This window comes from Scyliorhinus canicula, chromosome 10 (genome assembly GCF_902713615.1).
Source record: "Scyliorhinus canicula chromosome 10, sScyCan1.1, whole genome shotgun sequence".
NCBI lineage: Eukaryota > Metazoa > Chordata > Chondrichthyes > Carcharhiniformes > Scyliorhinidae > Scyliorhinus > Scyliorhinus canicula.
Window position 1 is genome coordinate 176,566,469 of NC_052155.1, and position 15,314 is coordinate 176,581,782.

The 15,314-nt window shown below is 51.8% G+C and overlaps 1 protein-coding gene across 2 annotated transcripts in view; it reads left to right on the forward strand.

The window, feature by feature from the left end:
- Positions 1 to 15,314, forward strand: part of LOC119972795 (transient receptor potential cation channel subfamily A member 1-like) — a 181,522-nt gene that overhangs the window by 130,025 nt on the left and 36,183 nt on the right. For both annotated transcript variants that reach the window (XM_038810203.1, XM_038810204.1), the window contains exon 15: positions 673 to 791. In XM_038810203.1, coding sequence (XP_038666131.1) covers positions 673 to 791 — 119 coding nt within the window. The remainder of the gene's footprint in view (positions 1 to 672; positions 792 to 15,314) is intronic.

The following is a 15,314-nucleotide window of genomic DNA, read 5'->3' on the forward strand; positions in this document are numbered from 1 at the left end:
CTTTTGAGCCCACACCTCTCACCCTACTCTCCAGTTGAAAATCCAACCTGTGGGCGGGCATTTTAAAGGTCAGGTTTGATGAGCTGTGAGATCTCCCAACTTGGTGAACCAGGCCTGGGGATGAAAATCTGGGTCAAAGAGTAAGTAAATTAATAAAATAAGCTTGAAATTCTGTATGGGAGATTGTTGAATTGCCATTTGGTTGGAAGATCAAAAGAATGATGTGGAATCTGTTTCTGTCAGCATTCTGCTCTGTGGAATGAATGCAAGGAAATTACTGTGCTTATATAAAACATCATTGCCTCAGTATAACAGCTCAGGCCAAGTGATTCATAGCATGTTGGTGTAAGACAATTTGAAATTATGGCTTAAAGCCATTCTGTCATTGTTTTGTATTTTTAGGAAGAATGAATGGGCGGTGGCCTCCTGAAAAATTGGAAGAGCAAATTGACAATATGTTTTAAGTTAATATTCGTGTTTTAGACCAAATTATACTTCAATCATTACCATATCATGTACAGAATATACTTCACTACAACAATTCAAAGAATTCAATATATGTCTATTGATGAACGAAACAAATTGCAAAAATTTGTAAGACGTGTTACTTATGTTGTCTTGATATTTAATGTTAAATTATTTTAGAAATGATGTGCATACTTTCTCCCAAAGGTTTTTTGGACCATTTCTAGCTATGGTTAGCAGCGTTATTCCAACCATCTTTAAGTTCCTTTTCATCTACATACAATTTTTTGTACCATTTGCATTTGCCTACTACGTGATCTTTGGAGGTAAGACAAATATTCAATCTGCTTAAATAATGGGCATTGTTTTAGTAAATATTCCATCCTGTATTATTTTAATAACACAGTGATGTATATGGCAGCAAGGTTTAAATCAAGTGGGATCATTTGAGTTTATTGCAAAAGTAGAAAATAATAATTTAAGGCTACCAATCTGTTGCATTGTGATTTGTTTGTTTTTACCACAAAATATACTTAGAGCTTGATTTTCCCACTGTGTTGCACCCAGTGCCAATCAGGGTGCGGTGAGTGAATCGTAGGAGAAGCCTAAATCGGGATTCGCGCCTATGTTGCAATTCATCCGGTCCTTTCCCGATGGTGAGATGAAGATCTCACCCAAAAATGGTGAGAAGCTCATTAAGCCTAATTTGCATTCATTTCAATCTTATTAGCGAGATTGAAGTCGAACGCAGCGGGCTCCTGGGAGTCACCCGCTTTCCCAGCGAGATGCCATGTGGGTGTCGTTGAGTACTCCTGTGCAAAAATGGGAATCCTACGCAATGGCTACCAAGGGGATGTGAGGAGGTGAGTAGCCCTTTCCATTTACCATCAAACAGCTCAAGGACACCTGAGCTGCTGCCCCAGTGTTCGGGGAGGGGGGGGGGGGGGGGTTGCTCTACGTTTGTGAGGCCTTCAAGCTATCTCCAAATATTGTGGAGAGCACTAACAGGACAAACAGAGCTGCAGCTTGTGTATCCTACCAAACTCTCCCAGGATAGAGTCATGCTGCAGCTTCTCTCATGAAAGTCATTTTTACCCCCTTTAACTGTGAGCAACCTCTAGCTTCACAGCTTAAGGCTATTTCAAAGGAGGGATTAGCCTTGTTAGTTGTGATAGCATTTCACCCTCCTGAACTCTCAAGCGTCTCCTCGAAGCAACAGGTGCCCTGTCTGAGAGGATGATTAGCGAACTGAATGTGCTGCACCATTTTATGATTGAACAGCTTGCCTGTACTCTCGGAGTGTCAGCACCAGAGAGGCACTTGTCAACAATTAAACACTAAAGAGCAGAACTTCACCATTGACGACCTTCTCGTGGTCAAAGAGTAAGAGTCTGGATGAGCGCAGGACAGCTGAGTGTGACCTTCCTAATGTAGCTGGCAGAGGTCTGGGTCTAGGGGTTCCTCATCTGGCTAGAAGGGAGTGTGCAGAGTGAGATTTGCCAGCACAACCGGCTGGCTGGATGTCACTCTGAGAGAAGTCAGGACAGTCATGGGAAGGGTGGGAGAGGTTTGGGGATTTGAAGGTCCCAGGATGGAAGACCTAACTGACTATTGGCCTCGCTCCTTCTCCAATTACTTTCAGATAATAATATGTTAGCTGGACTCGATCCAGTGGAGTCTGCTCTCACTGTGCTTGTCGCAGCCGAGGGAGTCAGATACCGAAGAAGGCAATAAGATCAATGCAAGCTGGAGGTGGTACCACATGTGCGGGCTGCCGCTGTACACCCTGAAGACCCAGCCGCCCATCAGGCTGAGGAGAGGGCCAGAAGGGGAGACCACGGACGTACCAAAGTGTACCGGAGCCATTGGTCTCTCCATGAACTGATGGACAGCATATGCTGCAGAACACGTCTCCTCAACAAAGAGATAGAGCGGCACCTGTACCACATCTTGAGGACATAGCACACTGTGGAGGAGGAGGACACCCACTCCATTTCTACACCAACGGTGATTTCTGGACTTGAGCAGGGTCCTGTGTGACATTTTGCAATCTCCTCTCACTGGTGCATCCTAGAGGTGATGGATGCTCTCTCTGCTCGGCATCCAACGATATCACCTTCGACCTTGACCAGGCCCACCAAGATACCCAGGCTGCAGGATTTGCGACCATTGCCGGGATGTCCCAGGTCCAGAGAGCTATTGATGGCATGCATGTCACCCTGCGAGCATCGGGGCATCAGGAAGTGCCCTATATTACCAGGAAGGGATTCCACTCCCTGAATGTTCAGATCATGTGCGACCACCGCCTTAGGATCATGCATCTGTGTGCCCGCTATCCTGGTAGCATGCATGACAGCTACATCCTGGGCCACTCAGAGATCCGAAAGCCTGAGACCGAGGTGGAGACCCAATCCAATCAGGCCCAGATTGCCATCCATGCTGTCATTGAACGGTGTATAGGGCTTTTAAAGATGCGGTTCCGCTGCCTGGACCGCTGTGGTAGGGCTGTACAGTACAGCTTCCAGACGGTCTTCTGCTTTGTAGTGGTCTGCTGTGCCCTCCCCAATCTGGCACAGCAGCGGGACGACATGCTGGGCAAGGAGAAAGAGAAGGAACATGCCGCCTTGTTGGAGGAGAACGACATGAGGGGCTGGAGGATGAGCCCAAGGATGAGCCGGAAAATCAGCTCAACACCCCCCCACTTCCCCCAATCACACCGCCCCTCCCCGGCGACCCTGATTCCCCCTCCACGGATCCATGTGACATCATAGAAAATTTACAGTGCAGAAGGAGGCCATTCGGCCCATCGAGTCTGCACCGGCTCTTGGAAAGAGCACCCTACCCAAGGGCAACACCTCCACCCTATCCCCATAACCCAGTAACCCCACCCAACACTAAGGGCGATTTTGGACACTAAGGGCAATTTATCATGGCCAATCCACCTAACTTGCACATCTTTGGACTGTGGGAGGAAACCGGAGCACCCGGAGGAAACCCATGCACGCACGGGGAGGATGTGCAGACTCCGCACAGACAGTGACCCAAGCCGGAATCGAACCTGGGACCCTGGAGCTGTGAAGCAATTGTGCTATCCACAATGCTACCGTGCTGCCCATCACTCTATGGTGATGGGCCTGTGTTGGCACTGTCAGCAACCCACCATACAAGGCAGGAGAGCGATAACTCGCTGTGGGGAAAGCTCTGGTGCTCCTCAGCTTCTGCTAACACTGACTCCTGTCCTTCTCCTGTCCGTATGCTCACATCCATCTGCATGGTGGAGTTTGTATCAGGGGCTTTGGCCACTGTTGGGGGGAGGGGAGCGGAGAGAACAGGGGGCAGACTTCTCTTTCCCCCATCTTACCCAGCCATTGCTCTACAGAGTTCAAGCAGGAGACAAAGGCATGCAGGTATTTCCATATCTCGAACATCTACAGGATGGTATGTTGGAAATAGTTGGAAATGGTTGTCAATCTTTTGACAGAGGATGCCATGCGTGCACACGCCAGAGTCATAGCGCTACTAATGCCCTGGATGTCTATCTCCATCATTCACTCATCGGAGCGCATAACCTCTGGAATCTCTAAGATGCTCCCGCAACCTTATTGCTTCAAGATAAAAGACATTTGGTTGAATAATCCTTCTTTGGCAGGATCTAAAGCATTAGTTTTATCACTGGGAGAAAGTTCTGAAATATTCCTTCCTGACCTCACAAGATAGCTGAACCAATATGCACAATATCTATCTAAATTAAACTAATCATTTGGAATCTAACAAAATCAAGGAATTCAGGAAGATTGAATTGAGGCATGATGTCTCATCATGTCTCACCATCAATTTGACTCAAGACACATTTAGGATCGAACTGTGGCTTTAATCAGCTAGTTGTTAGCCCGGTGGTCGACTACAGAGAATGACTGACCGCCGGGAACCCTGGGTACTTATACCCCGCCTCGGAGGCGGGGACTACTTGCCTCTCGACCAATTGGAGCGCAGTCACATGACTAGTCCCAACCAATCGGACGGGAGGCACATGACCAGCCAGAGCCAATGGGAAGCCAGTGCTCTGCACCAACGGCAGTCCTCATATCCATACCACCACATTCACCCCTTGTGGAGAAAGAAGTGGGGGGGGGGTAAGTGGGAGAGGTGGGGAGGGGGTCCGAGGACTGGTGGTATGAGCAGCGAACATCGATAGGGGTGAGCTGCCCACTGGCTCGTGGCGAAACAATACTACTACTACTAACAACAGAATAATCGCAAAAATGTCCAAGAAAAAAAAAATGGCAAAACAATACTACTATACTAATAACAACAGAATAAAACGAAATGTCCAATAAAAAGTCCCATGGCCGCATCAGATGGAGACGATCAGCCTGTCGGGTGCCCGTGGTGTTCTGGATGACCTTCGCAGTGGAGCCGGTGACGTCGGGCCGATGGTCGTCCTTGCCTCCGGGAGCATCGGTCGTAGATATGTCTCCGTACCCCGGGCCGGTGGTGGAGACGCTGTGATCGGGGGAGAGGGGGCATGTGCGCTGGGGCGTGGGGGGCGCCGGGGGGAATTGGGGTTGGAGGGGGGGTGTTGGTGTAGGGGAAGAAGGCCGCACGCCGGCGGGTGCCAGGTCCCGGAGCGAGACCGTATCCTGCCGACCGTCGGGATACTCCACGTACGCATATTGCTGGTTGGCGTGGAGTAACTGGACTCGCTCAACCAACGGGTCGGACTTGTGCACCCGCACATGCTTCCGGAGCAGGATGGGCCCGGGGGTGGCCAGCCAGGTCGGGAGAGGGGATCCTGAGGACGACTTCCTGGGGAAAACAAGAAGACGTTCATGAGGTGTTTGATTAGTGGTAGTACAGAGGAGAGAGCGGATGGAATGAAGGGCGTCGGGGATGACTTCTTGCCATCGGGGAATAGGGAGATCTCTGGACCGTAGGGCCAGCAGGATGGTCTTCCAAATGGTGCCATTCTCCCGCTCAACCTGACCGTTACCCCAGGGGTTATAACTGGTCTTCCTGCTAGAGGCTATGCCCCTGTTGAGCAGGAACTGACGCAGTTCGTCACTCATAAAAGAGGACCCCCGGTCGCTGTGGATGTATGCGGGGTAACCGAACAGGGAGAAGATGGATAGGAGGGCCTTTATGATGGTTGGTGTGGTCATGTCGGGACAGGGGATGGCGAAAGGGAATCGAGAGTATTCGTCGATAACACTCAAGAAATATGTGTTACGGTTGTTGGAGGGGAGGGGACCCTTGAAGTCTATACTGAGACGTTCAAAGGGGCGGGATGCCTTGATCAGATGCGCTCGTTCGGGGCGGTAAAAGTGCGGTTTGCACTCGGCGCAGACGTGGCAGTCCCTAGTGCCCGTCCTGACTTCCCTCGACGGAGTATGGCAGGTTACGGGTCTTAATAAAATGGTAGAAACGAGTGACCCCTGGATGGCAGAAGTCCGTGGGGAGGGAGCGGAGGCAGTCAATCTGCGCGCTGGCGCAGGTACCGCGGGATAGGGCATCGGAAGGCTCGTTGAGCTTCCCAGGACGATACAAGATATCGTAGTTGTACGTGGACAGCTCGATCCACCACCGCAAGATCTTGTCGTTCTTGATCTTGCCCCTCTGTGCATTGTCGAACATGAAAGCTACTGACCGTTGGTCTGTGAGGAGGGTAAACCTCCTGCCGGCCAGATAATGTCTCCAGTATCGCACAGCTTCGACTATGGCCTGTGCCTCCTTTTCCACCGAGGAATGGCGGATTTCGGAAGCGTGGAGGGTTCGTGAAAAGAAGGCCACGGGTCTGCCCGTTGGTTCAGGGTGGCCGCCAGAGCTACGTCAGACGCGTCGCTCTCGACCTGGAATGGGAGGGACTCGTCGCTAGCATGCATCGTGGCCTTTGCGATATCCGCTTTGATGCGGCTAAAGGCCTGGCGGGCCTCCATCGACAGGGGAAATGAGGTGGACTGGATGAGGGGGCGGGCTTTGTCGGCGTAGTTGGGGACCCACTGGGCGTAGTATGAGAAGAAGCCCAGGCAGCGTTTGAGGGATTTGAGGGAGTTGGGGAGAGGGAGTTCCATCAGGGGGCGCATGCGTTCGGGATCGGGGCCTATCACTCCGTTACGCACTACGTAGCCAAGGATGGCTAGACGGTTGGTGCTAAACATGCACTTATCCTTATTGCAGGTTAAATTAAGGAGTTTTGCGGTTCGGAGGAATTTTTGGAGGTTGATGTCATGGTCCTGCTGGTCGTGGCCGCAGATGGTGACGTTATCGAGATACGGGAAGGTGGCCTGTAAACCGTGCTTGTCGACCATTCGGTCCATCTCCCGTTGGAAGACCGAGACTCAATTTGTGACACCGAAGGGGACCCTGAGGAAGTGGTAGAGGCGTCCATCTGCCTCAAACGCGGTGTACTTTCGGTCACTCGCGCGAATAGGGAGCTGGTGGTAGGCGGACTTAAGGTCCACCGTGGAGAAGACTTTGTACTTCGCGATCCTGTTAACCAGGTCGGAAATACGGGGGTGAGGATACGCGTCCAGCTGCGTAAACCTGTTGATGGTCTGACTGTAATCGATGACCATCCGGTTTTTCTCCCAAGTCCGAACTACCTGCACTTGGGCTCGCCAGGGACTGTTGCTGGCCTCGATAACTCCTTCCTTAAGGAGCCTCTGGACATCGGACCCGATGAAGGTCCGGTCCTGGGCACTGTAGCGTCTGCTCCGAGTGGCGATAGGTTTACAATCTGGGGTGAGATTAGCAAACAAGGAAGGGGGGTCCACTTTGAGGGACGCGAGGCTGCAAACAATAAGGGGGGGAATAGGGCCGCCGAATTGAAAGGTCAAGCTCTGCATGTTGCACTGGAAGTCCAGTCCCAGAAGTGCCGGAGTGCATAGACGGGGGAGAATGAGGAGTTTAAAATTTTTGAAAACCCTCCCCTGGACTGTGAGGTCCGCTATGAAGCACCCGGTGATTTGGACGGAATGCGAACCTGAGGCCAATTCAATTTTATGTTTAACTGGGTGGATGGGGAGCGCGCAGTGTCTTACTGTGTCGGGGTGGACGAAACTTTCCGTGCTCCCGGAGTCCAGCAGGCACCTCGTTTTGTGTCCGTTGAGCTGCACCGTCATTGTAGCCTTGGCGAGCGAGCGTGGTTGCGACTGATCGAGCTTGATGGAAGCCAGTCGTGGTGAGAGTTCCAGATCCTCCTCAGTGGCAGAGTAATTGCTTGCAGGGCCTTCCGAGTTGATCCAAGATGGCGGCGCCCAGGACCTGCACATGGAGCCAGGGCCCCAAGATGGCGGCGCCCATGGCCCGCACATGGCGTCCGGGGCCCAAGATGGTGGCGCCCGTGGGAGCCTCGTGGCGTCTGGGGGCAGTGTCAGCGGCGTCCGCGAGACGGTCGGGGCAGCTGGGGGCACGGGTCGGGAGGGCCGTGGGGCCGTTGCGGGAGCCGGGAGGCGGGCCGGAGAGGTTGGTGCGCTGTGTGGGGCCCTGGGGGGCCCGGGGGGGCAATCCCCGGTCGCTGCGCGGGACAGCAGCGACCGACTTGGTCTGGCAAACCACCGTGTAGTGGCCCTTCTTCCCGCAGCTCTTACACAGAGCGGAGCGGGCCGGGCAGCGCGGGCGGGGGTGCTTGGAGAGGCCACAGAAATAGCAACGGGGCCCCGCTAGTTTATCGGAGCGACCCGCAGCGCAGGCTTGGGGGGGGGGTCGGGGTCCACGGAGGATGGGGGTTGCTGCATGGCCGGGGGCGTATGCGCGGGCGTTCAGGTCAGCAACCTCCAGGGAGGTTGTCAGAGTCCGTGCCTCAGCTAGGCTGAGGGTGTCCTTTTCTGACAATCGTTGGCGGATGGAAGGAGACTGCATGCCAGCAACGTAAGCGTCTCTGATTAGAAGTTCCATGTTCCATGAGACATGCACACGTTCTCCCTAGAGCTGCGAGGGCCTGGTAAAACTCATCGAAGGACTCACCAGGGAACTGTTGTCTAGTTGTCAGGAGATGCCGTGCGTAAACTTCGTTGGCCGGCCAGAGAAAGTGTCCTTTGAGAATCTCCATGGCCGCATCAAAGTCGTCTTCGTCTTCGATCATTGCGTAGACCGATGTGCCCACGCATGAGTGGAGGATGTGGAGTTTCTGCTCCTTGGTGGGCTTGCCGGCTGCAGTCGTCAGGTAGCTATTAAAACACGCCTGCCAGTGTTTAAAGATTGCAGACGCATTTGCAGCATGCGGGCTGGTACGGAGGCAGTCAGGCTTGATGCGAAGCTCCATTCCAAAATTCTAGCTGATTAAATTGATGTACCATCAATTCGACTCAAGACACATTTAGGATCCGAACTGTGGCTTTAATCAGCTAGTTGTTAGCCTGGTGGTTGACTACAGAGAATGACCGACTGCCGGGAACTCTGGGTACTTATACCCCGCCTCGGAGGCGGGGCCCACTTGCCTCTCGACCAATTGGAGAGCAGCCAAATGACTAGTCCCAACCAATCGGATAAGAGGCACATGACCAGCCAGAGCCAATGGGAAGCCAGTTCTCTTCACCAATGGCAGTGCTCATATCCATACCACCACAAGGCAGAAAATCAGTTATGATCTTATTGAATGGTGAATCCAGCTTAAAAGCCAGAATGGCTTACTCCTGCTCCGATTTCTGATATTTTTCTGTTTTTATCTGGAAGTCTCCCATCTCATAAGAAGATGGTTGGTGCAAAGGTAGTCAGTCCTGTGTTAATCATTGTCTGGTGTGAATCAGGACCCCCACTCTGGCACAGCATTTCTGTCGGCATTTGCTGCAGAGGAATACAGTGGAGTAAGAAGGTGCTTGATTCTGGCCTCTGTTTTCTCTAGGCCAACTTTTTGGCCAGCTGAGCTTTATGTTTCTGCTTATCTCTTCCAATGTCTTCCTAAACAGTCAGCCTCCAGACATCTGCAATTGGCATCTTCACAGCTCACTTGCAGGTATTCTTGCAAAGGAGATATGAACATCTCGGAGGTTGTGACCAAGTGACCAATTCACTCTACAGAAAATCTTTGGGTTCATGATGTCAACCATCTGATGAACCTACAGCTCTATCATTCAAGCACTGCTAACTGCTGTACTTTAGTAGTCCCAGTAGTATACCAACCACTCTGTTATAAACACATTCTATCATCTCTACCTAGAATTAAAACTTTTTTAAAAAACATTTTATCGAAGGCATTTAAAAACATTTGCAAACACAAAATGGCAAAATCAAAAGGACAATGGTAGTACAAGCCCCAACCACCATACCATCAATAAACGGCTTCCACCTCGAAATGAACCCCTCCTCCACCATACAAATGGCGAACTTAATCTTTTCCAACTCCAGAAATTCTGCCAAGTTGCTCACCCATATCCCGCATTCAGTGGCTCCGGGTCCCACCAGCACAACAAAATCTATCTCCAGGCTATCAGTGAGGCAAAGACCAAAGCATTGGCCTCTCTCCCCACCTGCACTCTCAAATCCTCTGACACTCCAAATATCGCCACCTCTGGACTCAGAGCTATCCTCGCCTCCAAAACCGTTACCGTAACCTCTGAAACCCTTTCCAGAATCCCCTCAACTTCGGGCAAGCCCAAGACATATGAACACGGTTTGACGCCCCCCCCCCCCCACCCCCACCCCCTGCACACCTATCCCCTGCACACTCCCAAGAAGAACTGACTCATTCTGGACACCATCTTGTGGGTCATGTGCATCACCTTAAACTGAATAAGGCTTAGCCTCGCACACGGCAAATGGCTCACACATGGCTCCTCCTCCCACTTACGTTTAATCTCCTCTACGGGATCACTCTCCCTCTCCATCAACTTCCCATACATGTCCGCCTCCCCAACCTCATCCTCTGATAGAAGCTTATCCTGCAGCACCGAGGGTGGCAGTCTCGAAAACAACAGCATCTCCTTCCTCACAAAGTTCCTAACCTGCAGATACCTGAAACTGTTCCCCTTTAGTAACTGATACGTCCCCTCTAACTCCTCCAAATCTGCAAATTCCCCAACGAATAAATCCCTGAAACTTTCTATCCCTACCTGCCGCCACCCCCGGAAACTCATGTCCAGCCCCGCCAGCGCAAACCTATGATTATCACATATTGGCACCCACAAAGATATGCCTTCCAATCACAAATGCTGCCTAAACTGGTTCCAGTGCCTTAGTGCTGATAGAGAGGAAATTGCTGAGGCCTTGACAGAAATCGTTGGATCCTCACTGTCTTCAGGTGATATCCCGGAGGACTGGAGAATAGCCAATGTTGTTCCTTTGTTTAAGAAGGGTAGCAAGGATAATCCAGGGAACTACAAGCCGATGAGCCTATCGTTAGTGGTAGGGAAATTACTGGAGAGAATTCTTCGAGACAGGATCTACTCCCATTTGGAAGCAAATGGTGGTATTAGTGAGAGGCAGCATGGTTTTGTAAAGGGGAGGTTGTGTCTCACTAACTTGATAGCGTTTTTCAAAGAGGTCACAAAGATGATTGATGCAGGTAGGGCAGTGGATGTTGTCTATATGGACTTCAGTAAGGCCTTTGACAAGGTCCCTCATGGTAGACTGGTACAAAAGGTGAAGTCACACGGGATGAGGGGTGAGCTGGCAAGGTGGATACAGAACTGGCTAGGTCATAGAAGGCAGAGAGTAGCAATGGAAGGGTCTTTTCTAATTGGAGGACTGTGACTAGTGGTGTTCCGCAGGGATCAGTGCTGGGACCTTTGCTGTTCGTAGTATATATAAATGATTTGGAGGAAAATGTAACTGGTCTGATTAGTAAGTCTGCAGACGACACAAAGGTTGGTGGAATTGCGGATAGCGATAAGGACTGTCAGAGGATACAGCAGGATTTCGATCGTTTGGAGACTTGGGCGGAGAGATGGCAGATGGAGTTTAATCCGGATAAATGTGAGGTAATGCATTTTGGAAGGTCTAATGCAGGTAGGGAATATACAGTGAATGGTAGAACACTCAAGAGTATTGAAAGTCAGAGAGATCTAGGTGTACAGGTCCACAGGTCACTGAAAGGGGCAACACAGGTGGAGAAGATAGTCAAGAAGGCATACGCATGCTTGCCTTCATTGGCCGGGGCATTGAGAATAAGAATTGGCAAGTCATGTTGCAGCCACACTTGGAGTATAGTTTTCAATTTTGGTCGCCACACTACCAGAAGGAAGTGGCGGCTTTAGAGAGGGTGCAGAAGAGATTTTCCAGGATGTTGCCTGGTATGGAGGGCATTAGCTATTAGGAGCGGTTGAATAAACACAGTTTGTTCTCACTGGAACGACGGAGGTTGAGGGGCGACCTAATAGAGGTCTACAAAATTATGAGGGGCATAGACAGAGTGGATAGTCAGAGGCTTTTCCCCAGGGTAGAGGGGTCAATTACTAGGGGGCATAGGTTTAAGGTGTGAGGGGAAAGGTTTAGAGGAGATGTACGAGGCAAGTTTTTTACACAGAGAGTAGTGGGTGCCTGGAACTCGCTGCCAGAGGAGATGATGGAAGCAGCGACCTCCCCGTGTGTGCGTGGGTTTCCTCCGGGTGCTCCGGTTTCCTCCCACAGTCCAAAGATGTGCGGGTTAGGTGGATTGGCCATGCTAAATTGCCCGTAGTGTCCTAAAAAGTAAGGTTAAGGGGGGGTTGTTGGGTTACGGGTATAGGGTGGATACATGGGTTTGAGTAGGGTGATCATGGCTCGGCACAACATCGAGGGCCGAAGGGCCTGTTCTGTGCTGTACTGTTCTATGTTCTATGCGTAGGATGGGAATAGAGGGATACGGACCCAGGAAGTGTAGAAGATTTTAGTTTGGACGGGCGGCAATGACAAATCTGTTGGAGTTCTTTGAAGATATAACCAGTGCAGTTGACAAGGGGGAGCCCGTCGATGTGGTATATTTGGACTTTCAGTAGGCGTTTGACAAAGTCCCGCATAAGAGATTATTGTGCAAAATTAAAGCACATAGGATTGGGGGATGTGTATTGAGGTGGATAGAAAACTGGTTGTCAGAGAGGAAACAAAGAGTAGGAATTAATGGGTCCTTTTCAAATCAGAAGAATGAGGGGGGATCATAGAGACTTATAAAATTCTAACAGCATTAGACAGGGTCGATGCAGGGAAGATGTTCCCAATGATGGGTGTGTCCAGAACGAGGGCTTACAGTCTGAGGATTCAGGGTAAACCATTTTGGACAGAGATGAGGGGACATTTCTTCACCCAAAGAGTGGTGAGCCTGTGGAATTCATTACCACAGGAAGTAGTTGATGTTAAAACATTAAATATATTCAAGAGGCAGCTGAATATAGCACTTGGGGAGAATGGGATTAAAGGTTATGGGGAGAAAGCAGGATTAGGCTATTGAGTTGAATGATCAGCCATGATCGTGATAAATGGCACAGCAGGCTCGAAGGGCCAAAAGTCCTCCTCCTGCTCCTATCTTCTGTGTATCTATGTATATACCCCAACAACCCCTTAGCCATCGCCAAAACCTTCCGGGACCCAGGGCATTACCAATCCAACCCTGAATCCAGAATCATGTTAAAATAACCTCCTATAATCAGCTGGTACGCGTCCAGGTCAGGAATCTTCGCTGAGACCCGCCTCTCAAAATCCACATCGTTCAAATTTGGAGCATATACGTTCACTAGCAGCACGGTGTCCCGTCCAGCTTCTGTCTCACCATCATGAACCTCCCCCCCCCCCCCCCCCCCCCCCCCCCGGATCAGTCACAATACTGCCCACCTCAAAGGCCACCCTTTTGTTAATCAGTAACACCACTCCCTCGTCTTCATATCTAACCCTGAGTAGAACACCTGCTTCACACAGCTCTTCCTCAGCCTCGTCTGGTCCCCCAACTTCAGGTGCAACACCTGCAAAAAATGTTCACCTTCAAACTCCTTAAATGAGCAAAAACACGCAACCTTTTGACCGAGCCATAGAAGCCCTAGCATAATTAACTGGATCAGGGGGCTCCCTGCCTCCTCCCCCCCAGGTCCAATCCTCGCTCCCCCTTAAGTCCTCCCCAAGATGTTTGCCGCCACCTCTTCCTTCCCAACTGCACATCAACTCCGCCCTTGTCAGCCTCCCTCCCCCCTCCCCCTAACCCAGAAACAAACAGCAAAGGAACCCAACCTTTCCTCCCCATTCCCTCCACAACTCGAACCCCCACTTCACTCCCATTAACTAGCAAACCAGTTAGCATGGTGGCCCCCTCTCGAAGCCTAGGCATACCCCTCTTCCCCCAACCGCCCCTCAACCACAACTCCCCATAAACCACAGTAGAAATGAGAAAAAAGTCATAAAGAACACACTCACCCCTCCGCAACTGTGACCATTAAATATACCCATTGACCCACTGTACAAACCCACATTCCCCACATTAACATCTCCATAGTTTAATGTTCCCAGTTCATGGTCTCTCGTAAATTCACCCGCGTGCTCCGTGGAGTGTGTTGAAATAAAACTCCCGGTTCTGGGGCGGGATTCTCCCCTACCCGGCGTGACGGAGGGTCCCGGCGTAGGGGAGTGGCACCAACCACTCGGGTCGGGCCTCCCCAAAGGTGGGGAATTTGCCCCACCTTTGGGGGCCAGCCCCGCGCCGGAGCGGTTAGCACCAGAAGACTGGCACAAAAAACCGGCGCCCCTGGCAGCGGGGCTGGCCGAAAGGCTTTCGCCGGTCGGCGCATGCGCCGGCAGTGACGTCAGCGGCCAGCTTCCGCTGATGTCACCACCGGCGCATGCGCGATGTGGGTTTCTCTTCCGCTTCCGCCATAGCGGAGGCCGTGGCGGCCGCGGAAGGAGAAAGAGTGCACCCAGGGCACTGGCCCGGAGTCTGAGCGGGGGGCCCCGATCGTGGGCCAGGCCACCGGGGGGGGCACCCCCAGGGGTTCGATCGCCCCCCGCCCCCCCCAGGACCCCGGGGGCTCGCTCGCGCCGCTAATCCCGCCGTTACAGAGGTGGTTCAAACCTCGGCGGCGGGAGAGGCCTCCCAGCGGCGGGACTTCGGCCCATCCGGGCCGGAGAATCACCGCAGGGGTCTTGCTGATCAGCGTGGCGAGATTCCCGCCACCGCCACTTCCCGGGTCTCTGCCACGGCGGGGGCGGGATTTTAGGCGGCCCCAGGCGAGAGTCGGAGAATTTCGCCCCTGATGTGTGATCCACAAATGAGCGGGGTACAACACCCCAAACTTTATCCTTTCCTTGTGGAGGGCAGCCTTAATGCGGTTATACCCGGCCCTCCTCTTAGCCAATTCATCTCCCAAGTCCTGGTAGATTCTCAGCTTGTTACCTTCCCAGATGCACTTTCTTGTCTGCTCCGCCCATCTCAAATTTTTCCTTGTCCAGGAAGCAATGCAGCCTTTACACCATCACCTTCGAAGCCTTCCCACCCTTCAGCCACATGCTCAGCGCTCTGTCCACCCGATCCACCTTCTCCCTCAACCTCTTTTTGCCTCTCCAGCACAAGCACCATCTTGATCTCCAGCTATTCCTCATGTTCGGCCACCGACTCCTCCACCTTCTGGAGCGTATAGCCCTGTGCATCCAACCTCTGCTCCACCCTCTCGATCACCACCCTCAGGGGCTCCACCATCTTCGCCAGATCCACGGAGGCCTCCAGCCTCTGCTGCTGGAACTTTGCATTTAGGAATTCCACTAGTTGCTCGGTAGACCATTGGGCAGGCAATGCCACCCCAGCAATCTCCACCATCGTTTCTTGTGTCGCACCTTTATTACCCTCTCGCTCAATAGTTGTGGAGTGGGTGAGTGTGTTATTTATGACTTTATTCTCTGCCTCCTACTCATCACACTTCTTGTCAAGTAAACCATAAACCGTTCACACTGACAGAGCAACA